Here is a 20,026-nt window from a genome sequence, read left to right as displayed (position 1 = left end):
CAGAAGAGACAAAGACAATGCCTAGGAGCCCAGCTCTACAAACTATGATGGTGGAAGCACATGCTTTTACACACACCTCTTAAAATAAGGTACCTAAAATGTAATTCCTAAGCTTGTCAAATAAAGAATGACAAAGCCAGCAGAAAAATCAGTGTTATCTTCAGCCTCGAAAGGATTGCTGAAAGCAACAGGAAATGAAACAAATGTTCAACTGTTGTTGAGACTGATGTTAATCTTGATCTAACATCACTCATACTTTATGGATTTCCCTGTTACGTTAGAAGATTAACACTGTTCCATTCATTCATAAGTTTTCCAGGTTCTGGACCTCTGCCCCATTTTACCCAGCTTGTCAACGTGTCCTTTCAAAGTATATTCTTATCTTGAATACTGGAAGGTTCACATTTATTATCATATGTATATAAGAGTTATTTTAGGTCACAAAATGATGTTTATAAAGCTGTCCCAGCCTCACAAAAGCAGATAATCATCTATTAGCATGCCCTGTAAACTGGCATGAATTCATATTTTCATTCTATTTTTCTGATATTGATCTTCCTCTAATCTGTAAGATCTCAAGGTCGATGACTCATGTCAGTGAATTCAATCACTTAAAATTTACATGTTAAAAGGAACATTTTTATATAGATGTGCTATTTAAAAAAAAAAAAAGTCTACTTGCTGTAAGTAGTTTCCCCAAAAATCAGATGTAGCAAAGAAAAAACAGCACTCAGTTTAAAAATCCAAATGCTCTCTCCAAACGTTGATATAAAAAATCATTAAAAATCACAAGTAATAAAATATTTTTGAATAGCTGTCAAGGTACTGCTGACAAAATGTAAGAGTTACCTTATTTCTGAGATGTTGATTGATCCCATTAACTGATGTCACAATTTTACAGTCTTAAAACCTTGTTCTGAAAACAGTTGGCACATGTTCTGTGTGAACATGAGATCCCTGGTATGTACATACTGCTGTTAAAGTATGCCTAAGGCAAACAGTAAAATTAATATGTTTTAACACAAGACGAATATATTTTCTTTTGGGATCATCTAGTTACTTAGCAACCACTGAAAATGAATCAAACAGCTACTTTCTCAAAATTATACTGCTGCCTTATAGCAGGGCAAGACGAAATTTTGAAGGGCCAATGTAGTAGCTGAGATCACAAAGATAAATGCAAACCTTATGTCTTTTGTACATGCAAAAGATTAACTTTATATTCTGTATACAAACATGAAAGATGTATTTCTGAAAGCACCGAGCTCATCTGGTTTTATGACCCAGCTGCATGCTGCATTAATATGACAACAGTTTTATGTTTATAACATGATTTTTATTTAATATTGCCTGGTTGCATCTGCTAGTTATTTACTACCCATGTGCTGAATATTGTGTATAATGAGAACACTAACCATTTATCTAGACAAGACAGAATTTTAACAAAACTCAGCTCCTTTTTTATAAGGTATCAAAAAGTGGCTAAAACCAGACTAATACTGATGAGCATTCATTAACAGATGTATGTATGAACTGCTTTTTAAAATCAGATTACTACTTACAATTTTGGCCAACCCATCCACTTTGGAAAGAATAATGTACCATTCCAAATCTTTTTACTTACACGTGCAGTTCCAAAAACATACATATATATATATTTATTAATAACTACTAATTAATTAAACAGAAAACTTTTTTTTTCTTTTTTCTGAAAACCTGATCACAGTTTAGGAAGACCATCCTGTTTGGTTATAAAACCATAAAAAATTTAAATTCACAGACCAAGCACTGAGTGAACCACTCATATAGCTTTAGTAGAGAAGATAATGCACGAAGAGTTTATAGAAATGAGAGATTCAAAATATCTACAAAACACATTACAAATCATTTATATCAAATACTTACAGTCTGTTGCTGACTGAAACTGAGAGGAGAGAGTCTGAGTTACTGCAGTCCAGAATTTGTACAAAATATCAGACTGGCCATCCTGATAGCAAGTGAGAAAAGAAAAGAAAGTTTTAAAGCAAAACCTTTTCAAATAATCTTAAACATTGCAAATGTTTCTATCACAGCCCTTCTACCACCACTGAGAATGAAAACTAATGAAGTCTGAGAAGTTTTCCTCGAGTTTAAAGCTAGAAAAAATACTTGGAAAAACAAAAATAAAAGCTTCAGTCATCTCTCAAATGGCATCTTTTCCCTCATATCTGAGCGAAATGCTCCCACAGGAAATGCATAGATATTTTGGAGTGAGATATGAGTGCAGAAAGAAATAGTATACTTTAGAAATCGTGTTAGAAAATCTCTTTGTATTGCAATGACCTTCTCATTCAGTGGGAGTTCTCTTGTTGGCTAAATCACAGCAATTATGTTACTGGCAGTACAACATGCTTATAGACGCTGATCAGGGACCAGAACCAGTCCATGCTGCTCTGTTTCACACAGAACTGCAAAAGAATTTCCAGTTTCAAAACCCGTGCAAAACAAGGAAATACGGTGAACCTCACAGCTGACTCCTCACCACCTTGTGTCAACAAGGCTTGCTGCCAGGAGAGGCAATAAGGTAGTGTACTCTTGCAAAAAAGACATACATGAAACAGCAGGCTGATTAGTTAATCCTCTGAACATCTTGCACTCAAAGCTCAAACCAACCATTAAAGCATGATCTTGCTTCCTTTCTTTTGCTCTCTTCCTGTCTGTATGCTTGAGGTAGAAAAAACTGCAAGACCCGATGGTGGGTAACCTATCCTGCTCACCTGTTAGACACCTGGGAGGCCATCCAGTGTTTTACAGTCACAGAATCACAGCATGGGTTGGGTTGGAAGGGTACTTGAAGCCCACCCTGCCATGGGCAGGGACACCTCCCACTGAATGAAGTTGCCCAAAGCCCCATCCAGCCCGGCCTTGAGCACCTCCCGGGAGGCGAAAGCTCAGAATGTTTTTCTTGATTGCATGGTATATATATGCAATATATTGACCCTACTGTATAAATTAAGCAATTTGACCAAATCACTAAGGATGCTAAGGATACTAAGGATTATCAGCAAAAAGTTTTCAGTAAAACACCCATAAATGAAAAGCAAAATACTCAGCAACGCTTACGGATGTCAGCAATTACACAGATTTTAGGTTGGCACTTGGCTGTTTCTATTATGGTTGGACTTGATGATCTTAGAGGTCTTTTCAAACCTGAATGATTCTATGATTCTATCCCAACTCAATCTGAAACATCATAGTTTTTAAACCAAAGCACAATATTCACAGATAAAGATGAGTTTAAGCAAAGGACTCAAGACTGAAATCACTGTCAAAGAGGATGCAGTCAGTGCATTTTCTCAGTTTTCCTTTTGGTGCTGCCAATGACTTCGCTATGAGAAAAATAGAAAAACAATAAAACTAAACATTAGTTCTTCTTAACAACACAAGCTCTTTCAAATATAAAAGTCTAGCTAGTCCAAAATGAATTACTTAACATGACAATGTTATAAAGAAAGCACTCTATTCACTTGCATAGGCACTAACATAGAAAGCAATGAGGATATTTAAAATGCCCTGCACTAACAGGGAACGGGCATTGAATCTGAAAATCTGGTCATTGAAAGATTGCAAGTTCAAGCTCAAGTTTTCAGTTCAAAAACTATTATCTTAAAGAACTGATATAAAGCCTGCGCATCAGTCAAATGTACACTTCTTTTTTTTTTTAATCATATTATCAGTCAGAATGCTTTCACAAATTCTGAGATTAGACACAGAATTCATCCAACTGTATCCTTTATCTCTAAAGATATCCAAAGAATGATAAAATCTGTGGGTCAGAAGAAAGAGAGATCATCTTTTATCTTGTTGGGTAACCAGAGGGACAGGGTGTCACACCTGTAAAATGTATGAGAATTAACATAGAAAACTAAAATCAACAGGAATGATGGGATCTCATTTGTGACTGCTTGAGGACACCTACGGATTTAGAAACCAAAGTAACACCATCTTATAGCTATGTTTGTATTTTCTGTAAAATTGTAGTTGATCTTCATATATGGGAAAAATAAAATGATAATTTTAGACAGTGATTCAGAAGGTATACTCCATAAAAAGTCTTTTTTGGGGTAAATTTATTACTATAGCATAACTGTGAAATCATTCAGCTCTTCATTTCACAGTTTCACATTTGAAATACGAAAATTAGTATAAAACAAATGGCCTTTCACATAAACTATGAAGTAAAGTAATTAGCTTTCATATTCTCTATACCAACCTGGAACATTGTTTGCCTGTTCAGCATAGTAACTCAACTCAATTTCAAAATAATCTAATGGATGCGGAAAAAGACTTATAGAGCACCTTCAAACAACTTTCTTTCATTAATGTAATCACCATCTACACCTCTGTCATAGTCTCAGCAGAAAATACGATTAAATGGTCTTGAATGCAACACATTTCTGTCTTAATTGTGATTCAGCACTGTGACAAGTAAGAGCAACAAAAACCTGACATTTCTTTTTTTTTTTTTTTTTTTGTGAAAATATGTAACATTTGTACATAAGCATACATAAGTATAAACTCGGACATATATACCTATGTACTCATGTAAACACATGCATAGCAGACACAGCTGTAGCAATTAAACCTCTGCCCATTAGCTTATTTCTTCTGACCCAGGCAAATGGTATTCATTTACACAGAAATTCATAATGATCTTGGCCCTTATGGCTTGGCTATCCAACTGTAATTTGTAGAAGGAGAAACAGAGGGGAAAAGTACATGGAAAATTCAACCATTTCATACTGATTGACTACACAGTCAAAAATGTTTAGGGAAAAAAATGATTAATGTCACAGTTTTGGAACAACTGAAAACATTATCTAGGGAGTTACTGCTGGTTGCTTCTGTGATGTGATATAGGATGTTTCACTTTGTCCAGTGCTGAGATGCAGTCACTCTGGAGGTGAAATACAGCTGGTGGTGAAATGTAGTACACAAAAGACCACGTAAGAGTTTGTGGCAGGAACTAGAAAACACTGTTGCCTACGCAAACACCAGGGGGTATTTAAGTGGGTGGACTGTAGTTACCGAAATTGGAACACAGCAAAGCATTAGATATTCCTGCTGGAGTAAAGAGTGCCATATGCAACCATGAGCAGCCAGAAACCATTTATTTATTTTGTTTAAACCTGTAATTTCTTTGCTTACACATCACCTCAATATATTATTTTCTTAAATACTTTTAGGTACCTGGTTGCTTATTTCTTAAAGAAAGTATTCTAACAGAGATTACTTCTGTGCTGTAGGTCACAATGGAAGTTATAATTTAACTATTACAAATATAATGTGCAATCCCATTTGTTAATAATCAATATTAGAAAAGGACACACAAAAAAAAAGAGTAGCAAACGGAGTGTTTTTCCCCAGCTTAGCAGAGAAATTGAAGGAATTTCCCTCTCCTTGGACTGGACAACTTCAAGGACTTAAAAAAATTGGTGGAATAAAGGTGGAAGAGTAAAGGGCAGCACTGCTTGCCTGAAATGTACACAGAACATCTATTGACTCATCGTAATGGTAAGTTTATAAGTCTTCCCCTCTGCTTCATACAGCACTGTGACCAATGTCCCAACGGAATCAGAAAGGAACAGCTCTTCTGGGCTTTTCACTTTGAGAAGCTGTAATCTACCTGAAATTGCATTCTTGTCATCTGTACTTTTGTAGTATGTAAGCAAGGGACCTGATCCTCTACTACACTATACTTATACCAAATGTCCTCACTGGTAGACAATGTATGGAAGCATTGGATATACTTAAATTAGTCATCTATTATGTAAAAAGGATTCTTTTTGATTCATCTCTGTCTTGTGTCTATACTTGGCGCCTAGCAGACTAACTTCCACTATTCAGTAAACACACAACCTCATCACTAGCTTAAAAAGAACTGCTTCTGCAATTAAACAGCTTTTTGCAGCGTACCATCATATTTTTGTAGCAGAACTAAAAATGATGTGCTAATATTTTTATCAAGTAACATTCTGAGACCTTAAACTGGGAATTTTCCGTTTCTCTTGCTTCTGAAAACTATATGAAACTGAAAGAAGTTACAGACACACACACCCCCAACAAAAATGCTTGCTTTAAAATCTAGTCACAAGCAGATTAACATCTTGTGATACAATCCCTTGTAGCAGGAGCAGCTGACAAGATGAGTAATGAACTGCATCCGATTATCTTTTCAGCTCTGTGGCAATCATCTTCCACCAGCTTCCTATTCCATAACCAACACTGGAAAAAGGTCACTATTCCCTCATATTCCACCCCCAACAGCGGAAATGTTTGATAAGGCAGAAAACACACAAACCTTTGGAAGTTGAGGTCTAGCCAGAAAGTCCAACATTACAGTTACCTGGGACAAAACTGTTTCAGGTGTACATTGCATAGTATACCCCCAAAAATAAATAATTTGAAGTCATTCTGAAGGAAGTTATTACACCTTAGCATATAATATAATCCTGTATCCTCTTTTCATGCAATACCTTCCTTCTTCAACAAAAGAGCCTTACTTGTAACTGATGGTATCTAAAACTCAAGACAGGCGAGATTCAGGTTGACATACACATATTTGCCCTCTAGCGAATACAACTGAATGAGATCTATGAACATTAATTTCAACAAACGGTAGAACTACAATGGCAAAACAGGATTTTTCCCCCAAATCGGATCCTTTATTTTGATCTCACAATAGAGAGAATCTGCACAGAAATCAGAGTTTGCACCATTGCAAAAGGGTTGGGAAGTTAAGATCAGCCACAGAACTGGCTATTTTTTTCATAGAAATGTACTGTGAACATGCTCCTAAACTGCACTTACATAAACTAATAATCTACCAACTCATGCTGGGAATCAAAAAAATTGTTACTGCTCTTGCTGTGCCCAGTGACCACTATGTTCTCCAGAAGTGATGCAGCTGAGGCTACTCAATTTAGTAGCCTCTATGCAAGTCTGTGCGTAGTGCAAGGCAGTTTAGGTCTGTCTTCCTCTTGCTGATTCTCTGTCGTCAGAAATAAACTGAACTGCCCATTAACATCAACGAGAGCAACACTCTGCCATTCTGACCTACTGCACAGCTGGCCAGAACCAGGGAAATTAAGATGTTTTTTGAAAAACATATGAACTATAAACACGAGCTACTTTTGAAAATGTTATTCCTAGGAAATCCACTTGCATCTGTACAGAGTATAATAGAAAAATGCATCAGATTCCAGTCTGACCCATCCAGTACAATTTTTCCATTTTTCATACTGTTTAAAAATTATGTATTCAGTCACATACACTGTTCACATAGGAATTACTTGCTTATGGAAATTACACACATAAATCAGACAAAATACGTCCATCAGGCTAGACCACAAATGGCAATGAATTTTCTCAGCAGTAGGGCTCACTACATGAACTGGACAAAAATCATTAGTGTAAGCTGTAATTCAACAAAGTTTACCCTTATTAGAATAATACATGCAAGGCAGTCTGTTAGACTTCCATTGTGTTTCTTATTTATGTGAAATTAAGAATGTCCTTAAGTGCTTTGCTGAACCAGGACCATAATCAACAATCAGTAAAAAAAAAGTGTTCACCTTGTACAATTAGTTTCAACTATTAATATGAAGCTACTGTTGCCAATACTTTGCGCAGACAATAATATTGAGAAATTTCTGTACAAAGCATATTTTAAGATAATGGTTTCTTAAGTAAATCTTTCTACCGTAAAGAAATAAAATGGAATCTGTCTCCAATAATATAAGCGTGAATAAGTGTGAAAAATTAATATTCTAATGGTTAAAGTTTAACTTTTGATAGTCTAGCATAGAAATGGTCTATATTTAGTAGATGCCAAATTAAAAGCAGCCCCATTGCCTCTCGGGCAGAGATTTAAGCCACATGTCAATAACCCTATGTTCACAAAAAGCTGAGTCTCAAAGCTTCAAAAAGAAGGCTGTTACAGCACACAGTGCAACTGTGAGAGACTGCAAACTCAATTATCCACTATGCAATGACTGGTGCTAAGTATTCATATATTGGTATGAAATGAACAGGAAAAATACATGCATATACTGGCACATTAAAAATCCCTTTTTTCAGTAGTCTTTATACCTTCAATGCATTGCATTATAGCATGTCTGCAGTCCAGTTAATAGTGCAAAGTGACATTATTACTCAGCTGTATAGATTTGAAATTTAGATTAATGTTCCTTGTTTACAGGATTACAAGATTATCTTTGCTGGAAAAAATACAGGCTGACAAAATCAAAGTGCTAAAACTCCCTTCCCACTTACTCACATGGAAGTGACTTGATTTCACAGTTCAAAAACTATAACCCATTTTCCACTAATAGCTACTAGTAAGTTAATAAACCACTGAACAATAGTGAGCTGAGTACCAGTACCATTAGAGCAATGATATTTGAAGATCTGCATCCAATATTACTCTACAATAATATTAATGTTGCAGCATGGAAAACTGACTTAAAAATTGCTCAAACATAAAAACAGAACAGCTTACTTCATTTTTAAAAAACATACCAAGCTTCTAATTAACTTTGCTATTACAGAAATGAAATCTCTTGAGCTCTGTTCTTAATATAACTGCTTGGCATCTGACATTAAATCTAAATTCAAGGAATGAGAATGAAAGCATCCCCTTATTCAGTATTAGACAAGAATGCAAGAAGATGCTGAAAAGACATATATTTATTTTTACAAACATCTCTATTTCCTCCACACTGTAAATTTAGAACTTAATGAGTATAATTTCCCATCTGTGAATTATCATATTTGTGTTTGTCTCAAATAGCTATTCTAACATTCAAATAATAAATCTGACCCACTGATTCTAAATTGGCTCCCACTTCATGACAATCGCTTCCAACTTATTTTTCCCTGTAGAAATTTTAATACTTTGAGTAGAGTGTGAAAAAATCTTTATTGTGAAGCCTCTTTGAAGTGTAAAACAATATAGTGAATATTACCATGAAGCTAGTTGCTGCAGGCTCCTGAAATCAGGCTTTGCATACTAATACATACAGTGTTTTCTATCTGTAATCAAAGGCTCCACCATAAAGAAATATGGGACTTGAGAACATTGCTCTAAAAACAGAAGACGTTTAAAGGACAGCCTAAATATTTTTCCACCGATAAAGCAACAATGCAAATGCTTTAACAATTTTGTACAGCAAGATCTTATGGAACAGAAATAAGAAAATCTATTTGCACTATTTCTATAGCAACAAAATTGCTAAATGTGAGACTGTGAACAAAAAACCATCAGTAGTGCAATTAATCAGTAAAGAAACAGAAAAATTTAGTGTGTTTTGAATGAACCTTTTCTGTGTTCTCAAGGTAGTCTAGATTAAATTTTGAAAAAGATCAGTGCATATGAATTTCTAATGTTGTCTACATTAGACCACTGTAGGTGAACACATGTCAATAAATGACAACATGACTTTAAAAATGACCTTGATTTTTTGTTTTACTGCAGGGCACAGAATTTCATTACACTGTGTTGATCATTTCATACCCAAGGTGCAATAGTTTCTAGACTTCCAGGTCTCCTTATATGCATCGGACAGAAGAAATAAATTTTTTTTTATTTTTTTTCTAATATAACCTTCTTAACTAGAAAGTAAAGACTGCATTTTCCCAATTCTAATATTAGAATTCCTACATGATTCCTTATAAAAACTTATTTGTAACAATCAAAAATATTCAGGTCTTAAACAGTGTCCCGTATCTTCAAGACTACTTAAAACGTTAATTAATCCTTCCGTGCTCTTGCAAGATATGTATCATACGGAAGTAAATGAACTTAGTGTTTCCAAAAGCCAGTAACTACCCAAGGGACTCGACAGCTGCCTTTTGTCCAGGGAACTGATTCAGTATGCACAGCTGCAGCTCAACTCTGCTTTCACCTTGACTGTTATGTACCTCAGCCAAGGATGAAGGGGTAGTTTGTTACCATGCCCATTCAACCCCCAGTCGTTCAAGTAAGACTGACAAGAATAATGATGAAAAGCAACGCTGCCATTAAATGCATTTATTTCCCAATAGCAATCTGACTGAAATCCAGCCGACTTAGTAATTTTCAGTCATCACCGAACTGCGATCTGCACAGACCCCAACACAACAGTAGTGAAAACCAACAAAGGTCACTCTCACCTACCAAGCCAAGCAACCTCAACACCATCCCTTCTTTTTATAGCTGCACATTTCTGGCAGAGAAACAGGATTAAAGTCCTAGAGAAGATGCACTAGAAAACCATTACACCGGCTCTGAATTACTTTTAACACGGCTAGCTGTGGACATGTAGATCATTTAAAACTAGAATCAAGACTCTTAAATTAGATATTTTTTTATTTTTTTTTTTAGGTAAATCTTGCAACAGAATTCAGCATAACAATTTGTGGGTTTGAAATTAAGAGCATCTTCAGCATCTATGTTGGGGATAGCAAACCTGCTCATTCACCTGTGTTTAACTTCATGGAGATCTAATGCTTAAATATTAAACAGAAACTCCAGTAGAGACGGTGAACAAATAATCCAAATCTGCTTCTACAAAAGATACCGGAAAATAGATCAATACATTCAATAAAAGGGGAAAGATTATTTCATGAATTCATGTAAGGCAGTAATTAGATTATTTTGCATTTTTTCCACTTGGGATTATTTTTAATTGGGTCAACTGAATGTGAATATATGATGTTAGATGTGAATAACTTCAAAGCAGCAACATTTTTAACAAGTTTGACAGGAGAGGAGATGTAAGAAGGTGAAATGTTAAGTACACTTTGGGAAATAAACATTTATATTTTCAATTTATTTTCTTTATCTTATGTAATCATGAGGACATTCCCTTCTGTATCGTTAACACCTCACATTGCCAGCGTTGACAACTCAAGAAAATAGCCTGCTTACTCACCAAACGTTCATCAGGAGAGGCAATGATAAGAGCCCTCCACAAAGTACATAATAACACTCCCTATAACTCTCAGCTCACTCTTGTACCCAGAGGCTTACGTAAATGACAGATTTTGCAGGCTTCCAAGCTGTTAACAAATGTGGACATCAGCAGACCAAAGGAGATCAAAGGCAGCTCTGCCCTCTCACAGACATGACTTCTTCCCTGCCTCCCTTCCCTTGGGAGCACAGAACCCAGCTCACCCTTTCTATTGACCAACCCAACCACCCCCGGCCGCCCCCAAATAATCATTTGCTGCATTTAAGGTTGTTTCACACTTTGAAGAACTGTTCACTGATGCCTATGTAGGAGTGAAGGACCCAAAATAGATAAGGATCAGAGATCATTTTCAACACTTCTACAAGGGGCTTAGAGGGATTCTTATCTCTAATTAGGAAACTGGCTGTCACAGAATGATGTGCTCTGCTGTGACTTACGCTGAAGTCAATTGTGGTTTAGATATTAAAATAGCTGAAACAGGATTAGTCACTACACATTGAAAGAGCGAAATAAAGCAGAGTAAACTGGAGTAACCTATTAGCTCTTTGAAGGTGAATTAAGCAATTGAAAGAAGTGATGTAAGTAGCCAGTCACTAGGTGAATAAAAATATCAATTTCATATTATTTAAGTAATGTTTGTAATTCTAATGTTTCCCTCAAGATAATGAAAAAATTATCCCACCTTTAAAAAAATGTATAATTAAATCTGTATTTGTTTTCCCACAAAACCATAAATTATAATTTATGAATTCTTAATTTTCTTAGCTTCACTCATGAACTTAAATCTAGTCATTAATCACAGAATGGCTTGGGTTGGAAGGAACCTTAAAGATCATCTCATTCCAACCTCCTGCCATGGGCAGGGACACCTCCCACCAGCCCAGGCTGCCCAAAGCCCCCACAGCTTCTCTGGGCAGCCTGTGCCAGGGCCTCACCACCCTCAGAGTGAACAATTTCTTCCAGATATCTAATCTAAATCTGCCCTCTTTAGTTTAAAACTATTACTCCTTGTCCTATCACTACACTCCCTGACACGAAAAGTTGCCACTAAAAATGTCCATTCAGTCTTAAAACAAGATTATTTCTCATTTAAATACGTCTAGATCTGTTGGAGGAATTAAAATTGTAATTTGCGTACTTACAGATTGGTAACAAATCTATATTTCATTACAAGTATGAAATGTAACAATGTACACTGAGTGCATGACTTCTCCTCAAAAGGGACGTGAATTCCTTCGCATACATTTAATATTGTGGCAGAGGACAAATATGAAAATCCAGATGTGCAAAGGGAAGGCTTACATGAGCATCATGGTATGTCATTTAAATCTTGTCCATATTTAATGGTGAAAAAATTTGGAAGTGAATTCTGTTACTAATGAGAGAAACCACAGTGTAGAAAAGCTGTGGGTGTTGTCATTGCCCTGCTGCTGAACCTCAGTATTTATAAATTTATGAAGTTCTATGCCTCAGTTTCTCCATCTGTCAGATTTTTGAATTTCAGTGGTTTTGTGTTGTTGTTTTGTGTGTGTGTGTTTTTGTTTGGTTGGTTTTTAGTGTTTTCTGTTGTAGTAGTTGTTGCTCATTTATTTTAAATAGATTTTGTGAATTCTTTAATTAATTAGTGTTTAAAACTAATTTTTGGATACAACATGCTACAACACTACTAAATATCATTATGGTAACAGGTAATTAGAAGGCCAGAAAGCACATGTTTGAGATCATAACGGAGAAAATGCAGGCTATGCTATCTGTGAAGGGAAGGACAGAAAAAAATTCCCAATGGAAAAAAGAGAATGATTAAAAAAAAAAAAAAAAGTTGCTTCCTTGCTATTAAAGAACTTGTGCTTTAAAAAAGCTGGGTCTCCTCTTCTGCTTCCTAGGATGATACTTGCACTGCAATAATCAAAACAAGGAAGCAGATGGACAGGCAAAGTGGTACTGCAGCTGCTGCAGAAGATGACTATAATAATAATGTTGACATCAGTAACAGTAATTAGTGCACAGACTGTAGAGTGGATGATTCGTTTTCCTCTCTCTTGGTGTGGGCATGCTGCCCTAGTGAATGTATACAATGTCAGTACCTTTAGTTTGTTTTGTTCATTTGCTCAGTTTATTAATGAAATCCAAAATGATAAAGAAAATCCAACTTTTCTGCCTGTCCAGAACAGCTGGTAGGGAAAGCATGTTGTTTCAGTTTGTTCTAATAATAGATGGAATCTTCATTAGTAAATGGCAAATTACCAATTTCTTACTTATATCTATTTTCAATGTACACAACAATTCTTGCTCTCCCATACAGCCATCTGTACATGCTTTCTTGAAATTCAGCAGCATCTAGTACTTGTCTGAATTTGTCTAAAGAACAGCTGGTACTGCATGGTGTCACTTCTCCATCTGTAGGCTTTCAGAGTGTCCTCCTTTTCAGGGGACACTATGAAAAATGGTACAACTGCAAGAATGGCCAAGAAAAACACTGTGTTACAATGAACCACCTAGGTAAGAAGAAGGCAAAGCGTCAGTGCTAGCAGCAGTACTGTCTTGTGCTAAGAGAGTTCTGGTAGAACTAGACAAGGAAGCACCACTGCTCCTTAGATGCCTCACTGAGAATGACAACTGTCCAGCTTGGTGTTATGCTCTGCCAAAAGTCCTGCTGAAGAGCCAACTAATTGGCAGTGGGATAAGTGTGGAGAAACAAATAGATGGGTTTCATCTGGAAAACACAATTTATCTCTTAGAAGTAAGTAATCCTGTGGTATGAAGTCAACGGGAAGGAAGAGTTATAAAAGGTAACATGAAAGATGCTTAGCACACGAAAACCCCAAAACCTTTTTTTTTTCCTTATTCTGCATCTACTCTGCATCTAGCTTCTACTGAGATCTTTTTTACCTGTACGTTGTTTCTCCATAATGATAAATGATTTCCTTTGGCTTCCCTTCAATACCATCTTCGACAACCAGAAAAAAAATTCCCATTTTCAAATGCCATTCTACCAATGGGAAGAGTGAAATTGAGAAGCACAGGCTCAGGGTAGGAGCTACCCATCAACGCTACAAGTTCATTTATCTCAGCTCCCTTTCCATCCAAACTCTTCCCAAACCTTCCAGAGTTCCTCCTCCTTTCTCCAGGTTTCTCCTTTAAAGTGCTGATCTACTGGAGGGATCCACCCAGGCAATACTAGATACTTTTGCCAAATCAAACTTTTTAATGTAGAAAATACGCTAAAACTTTATAAGCTTTCTGGAGTTGTGTTTTGTTGTTGTTGTTTTGTTTCTTTATGATACAGGAAGATGTTTAAAGTACCTCACAGAAAAATAATGTTCTATGCAACATCTTTTGGAGCTCAGCTTAACTGACAGATAAACTTATATGCTGTGTTCAATCTTCATTATTTGCTTTTACTGTTGAGAAGACCACATTTGCATATGAACAGTTTCCCCAATGTATTTCAAAAATTAAAATCATGTAAATTAAAAATCCATCCATATACATGGAAAAGGAGATGTCTGCGTAAATACATCTTTTGTTTTTGTATCTTCTCATCTACCTTGGTAGATGAGAAAGCTTCAGTAACACTGTTCCTAACACTAAAGGAGATCATTAATCAAATTATTCCAAATATGAATAGAAAACAATGCAATTGAATGGGGAAGAATAGGTATTCAAAAGAACAGCCATGATTATTTTTCAAGGAAAAAATTGCCAAGAAGTTGGGAAACAGATGGCTGAAAGTGTTAGATGAAGACACATTTTCCTATGCTAACTAACAGACTTAATTAATTGCTCAAATCACATGGTATTTTATGGAATGACATTAATGATCAGTAATAAAAACTGACAGTAGTGTCTTATTGGCTCCCTTTAAAGAAAACAAAATAAATTATTATAAAAAGAACATGTTTATATCCTACAGATGTAACCCACAGACCATAAATATAGCTTTCAGTGTTAGTGTGACTTTTACCACTTTCCCATTAATATAATTACAAATTGTTATGGAGCTCTAAAATTTTAAACAAAAGCTTTCCCTCATGGCAATTTCCTAAACAGAATTACTAAAATGTATTGATCTAAATTAAAACTTTACCTTAACTATTTCCTCAATGAAACAGACATGTGAAATAGGATCTCTCTTCTTTGTCAATAGTTTCTGCAAGTGCTGCACCTGTAAGAAAATAAATTATTTAGTGGAAAAGTGACACCTTCTATTAACTTACATGCAAAATTGCCTCACCAGACAAGCATTAATTAGCTGTTGAGTACCTGTCCACAAGCAGCACAGATCTGATCCATGAGTTTCTCCATGTTTGTCCAGAGAGCAGCTCGAAAAGCTGCTGTATTCCCAGGTGTTGGCATAGCAGCTCTACCAGGGCCACCTATATGTGTTTTTAAAAACACACAACAGCACATTTCAGATTTCACACGTGAAAATTAAAATATTACAAATAGAGATCTTTATGCATACACTGACATAAGAAATTTACTTAAAAAAAAATCAGAGCAGCCTCCATAGAAACATCATGGTTGTGCCAATGAGCATATCGCAGCATATAAAAGCAGGATATTACCAGCTCAGCTCAGGACGTAAACGTACAGGTGAACTAAAATAAGTGATATTCCAGCTGAAGGGTATGCAACTTCTATACTTTCTATACTATATTCCAGATCTACAAGTATATTTTCAGATCTCAAACTCATTGCAAGCGTTTTTTTGGGTGTATGTTGTTTTTTTTTAAGTGTTAAATTTTCATTACTGCCAATTCTGGTGACCATTTCCAAGCACATGAAAAAGAATATAATCAGGAGTAGTAGTCAACATGGATTCACCAAGGAGAAGTCATGCTTGACTACCCTGATAAGCTTCTACAATGAAATCACAAACTTGATGGATGAGAGGGAAATTATCTACCTGGACTTAGTAAGACTTTTGACACTTTTTATACTGTCCCCCATGAGATCCTCACAGACAAGCTGTTGAAGTATGGGCTGTATGAGCACACAAGTGAGGTGGACTGAAAACTGCCTGAATGGACGGCCCCAGGGGGTGGTAATAGGTGGTGCAAAGTCTAGTTGGAGGCCAGTAATAAGCAGAGTACCACAGGGGTAAATACTGTGTCCAGCCATGTTTAGCATCTTCTTTATCAATCTGGACAATGGGGTAGAGTGCACCCTCAGTAAATTTGAGGGACCCTGACAGGCTGAAGAGGTGAGCTGGCATGAACCCTGTGAAGTTCAACAAGGAAAAGAACAGAGTCCTGCACCTGGGGAGGAAAAACCCCATGCACCAGTACATGTTGGGTGACACCCAGCTGGGAAGCAGGTTGACAGAAAAGGATTTGGGGGTCCTGGTGGCCACCAAGTTGAACATAAGCCAGCAATGTGCCCTTGCCACTAAGAAGGCTTAGAGTAGGCTTGGCTGCATTAGGCAAAGTATAATTGTAAATTCTCAGAGTAAATAATTTCTTCCTTATATCTAATCTAAATCTACCCTTTTCCTTTAAAACCATTCCCCTTTGTCCTGTCACTACACTCCCTGACAAGGAGTCCCTCCCCAGCTTTCCTGCAGCTTTCCTTTAGGCACTGGCAGGCCGCTGTAAGGTCTCCCTGGAGCGTTCTCTTCTCCAGGCTGAACAACCCCACCTCCCTCAGCCTGTCTTCACAGGAGAGGTGCTTCAGCCCCTTGATCATCCTTGTGGGCCTCCTCTGGACTTGTTCTAATATGTCTATGTCCTTCTTGGCCCTGGATGACGTAACTTGATGCAGTGGGTGACATCCCTGCCATCCATGATCTTTCCACCGACACAAAGAAAGAAAAAATTGGATTCAGCTTTCCATGACGAACTCCTAAGAAAACACTGCAGAGTTGTAAACTAATTAAGGCAATTTCCTGGGAAAGTGGGGGAAAAGAGAGAGGGGAAAAATCATAGGAAAACCTCTGAGCACAATAACAACAAACATTTTAGTTTTGTATTAGATGAGTACTGCCATCTTCTACCAGTTAAAGCAAGCAGGGAAACATTTAACAGGCTTGGCTGTGAGTTTCTTTTGACAACATACAGTATTTCTGTCAAAAAAGATCAGGTAGGGATCTCTGTGAAACAAGTAGCATACCTCTTGCAACAGTTTGAGACGGCTGGGTCAATACTTTGATATCCAAAGCATTTTTGATGTTCTCCTCCAGGGCCGTGCAGTATCCATCCACCACGTTAGCAATGGTATCCTTCAAAGTTCCAAGGTTATAGAAAACCTGAAGAGCAGTTCCCACTTGAGTAGGACTCTAGAGAAAGAAGATTTTCAAAAATGACAATTACCTTTAACTGTTATAGATTTATTTTTCCATGATGAAGGCATCGTTTTACAGGACAAGTTCATCTTAAAGTTCAGTCTGCTGATTCATTTCATTTAATGTGAAATAAATGCTATGCATGACAGAGATCAGAGGGGAAAGGAGAGGGCTGATTTCCTTTGACTGCTTAGCAATGCTTAGCTTAGCTTTTTTTGGCAGTACCTCCTAAACAAGAAGAATGGAAAAACGGATGGGAAGCACAGCTGGCAATATATTTCAGGGTGGGTTACCCTAATAATTCGTAGGTTCTGATCCAAGAATTGATCCAATAATTCCTAGATTAGTTACAATACAGTTATATTCAGCTATAGTGTAGCTAGTAATATTGTCTTAACATATGGTATCTGTTATGGCACTGTCATTTAAGTGCCAAACTGCTGATTAAATCTGATATGATTTTAAAAGAAATACTAACCAAGGGCAAGCAGGTCAAGTCCCTACCACTGACTGATGCAGAATTTAAGCTAATATTTCTACATTTCTATTTCTAGTGCTGACAATAACTTCATCTTCCTCACAGGAGAATTAAGAGTGCAAATCAACACAGTGATCATTTCCAAAGCCTTAAAAACAAACAAACAAACAAACAAAAACCAAAACCCTAAGTATCTTTGTACTGGGAGCTTTTCCAAAATACAGGAGAGTGAAAGCCATTCAAAAATTTGTCAGGTCCATTGTTTAACGGACCTTTGATTATGATTAAATCTCATGATAATACCACTGAGCAACACTAAACACTGGCATGGGTGCTATTCAGCAAGAGAAAAGCCTCAAATTATTGCCTTTGGAAACAAAGCACTGTCATCCAGACGCTGAATACTGCTTTTTTATTCAGCTTTCATGGGCAGTTAGTGGAGGGGGGTGATCAGTTGATCATTCACACATTACAGATGCAGCCTTTCCTCATTTTTTCTTAGTGAATTCTGCTAGCAGGAAAGAACCTGGTCTGGCAGAAATCCTTACCCCCAGACTGGACAGAAGTATAGGAGACCACAGGAGCATCCCACCAGAAACCCCATTTTGACTTCCTCTAGGAGTGAGGACTTATGCCATCACACTCTCCTTGCTCGTGGCTGCTGCAGTAGCAGCCACTGACATTAGAAGGGCCTGCAAGACCCACACAATTTTGCTTCATCTTCCCCAGGTAAGAGTTTTCTTTAGCTAGACACTGTTGAATGAAAGAAAGAGTGTGCTCATCTGCCTTTCAAATGTGAGGAACTTGTACCGACACCACACCAGTAAAGCTACGAGACAGCTGTTAGATTGAGGATCCGCTTGCTGGTACATCCACCTACTGCAACAACTCTCCTAACACATCAGTGAACAGCGCATCTCCCCCAAAACTAATGTTTCACAGGCTTAATCCATGTTCATGACTTTCTAGGGTTTCTGTATAACTACAAAGCTCAGAACCACAATTAAAGCACAAAAACCAGATCCCACTTCCTTGCCCAATCCCAATGAGGAGTTTCCAGGTTTAGGGGAAGGCAGTGCAATATTAGGCATGCAATATGGTTTGCAGACCTTACAGTAACTGTACCAGTTTCTTTTTCCAAACAGTGTGGGTGTTAATGAGCATTCCCAACTGAGTATTATAGGCCCGGGACTTGTAGGTTTAGTTTTTTGACAACTGGGTATGCTGTAAAATTTCTAAGCATCCTGTGGGTGTGCTTGTGGAGGTGGCAAAGTAAGCCATAAAGACTGGAAGATTAATGGGATGTCAGAAAACGAAGAATATTGTAATGCAAGGAGGGAATCTGGGGACAGAATGAACAAGAAAGAAGAAAATACAAACGGGAAGAAGATGGGAAATAGAATGGAAAGAAACTGGAAGAAAGAAAAAGAATGAAACTGAAAGGAAGGAAAGCAAGAAAAGACTCCTCTCATTTACCAGTCTTCCCTCTTGTAATTGTCTTGATTTTTATAGACTGTTTATAAAATTATAAATCCAGACAGAAAGGCAGTAATGTAAAATCAATACCGTACTACAACTGTAACAGCATTCAACCAGCTGTCGGTCAGACTCCAGATTCCAGTAAATGTTCATATATTAACTAACAACAACAACAAAAAAAGAACAGCAGACAGGGCACTGGCTATCCTGAATAACCTATGGTCAGGTACTTTCCTGACAGAGGCAATACAGGCACAAACCCTTTCATTCAAAAGAACCTCAGGGCTCCCACAGGTTAGCAAACTAACTCTGCAGCTACCGGTCAAGAAAGACAGAAATGTGTTCCCACAGAGCCTGGGCTCTCTTTCAAAAGACCTGTTTTTAGCCAAAGGTTGTCAAACAATTCATTCTGAAGTTAGGAATGTTAAACAAAACACACTCTTATGGAAAACTGTTATTCACTGAAAGTATCTTCCGAATTTAGTAGCAAAGTGAAAATCAAGAGTAGAAGAAAGATGATGTAGGTGTCTTACTTCTTGCCTGAAATGGCAGACATGGCTGCTGACATACTCATGTTCTAGCTCATGTATTCACCCTGTGTATGTCAGGGACGAGACATATACTAAAACTGTGACAATATACTATAAAATATCTTTTTTTTTTTAATTTATTTTTTTTTTTATACAGCATTTTTCTCACTACAAAAACAGTCTGTTTTATATGCCCCAGACAGGCTATATAAAGTCCACTGTTGGTTCAGCTCTAGTCCCATGAGAATTGCATTTTTTATGCACA

The 20,026-nt window shown here is 37.0% G+C and overlaps 1 protein-coding gene across 1 annotated transcript in view; it reads right to left on the bottom strand.

Moving 5' to 3' along the window:
• COG5 (component of oligomeric golgi complex 5) overlaps nt 1-20,026 on the bottom strand; it is a 181,821-nt gene that overhangs the window by 45,710 nt on the left and 116,085 nt on the right. Inside the window, exons 8-11 of the mRNA XM_084298421.1 lie at nt 17,103-17,268; nt 15,255-15,367; nt 15,079-15,156; nt 1,906-1,987 (exon numbers count right to left, since the gene is read on the bottom strand). Coding sequence (XP_084154547.1) covers nt 1,906-1,987; nt 15,079-15,156; nt 15,255-15,367; nt 17,103-17,268 — 439 coding nt within the window. The remainder of the gene's footprint in view (nt 1-1,905; nt 1,988-15,078; nt 15,157-15,254; nt 15,368-17,102; nt 17,269-20,026) is intronic.

The sequence above is a fragment of the Netta rufina genome, assembly GCF_964035555.1.
Source record: "Netta rufina genome assembly, chromosome: 1".
NCBI classification, from domain to species: domain Eukaryota; kingdom Metazoa; phylum Chordata; class Aves; order Anseriformes; family Anatidae; genus Netta; species Netta rufina.
This window is presented reverse-complemented; position numbering and strand designations above follow the sequence as displayed.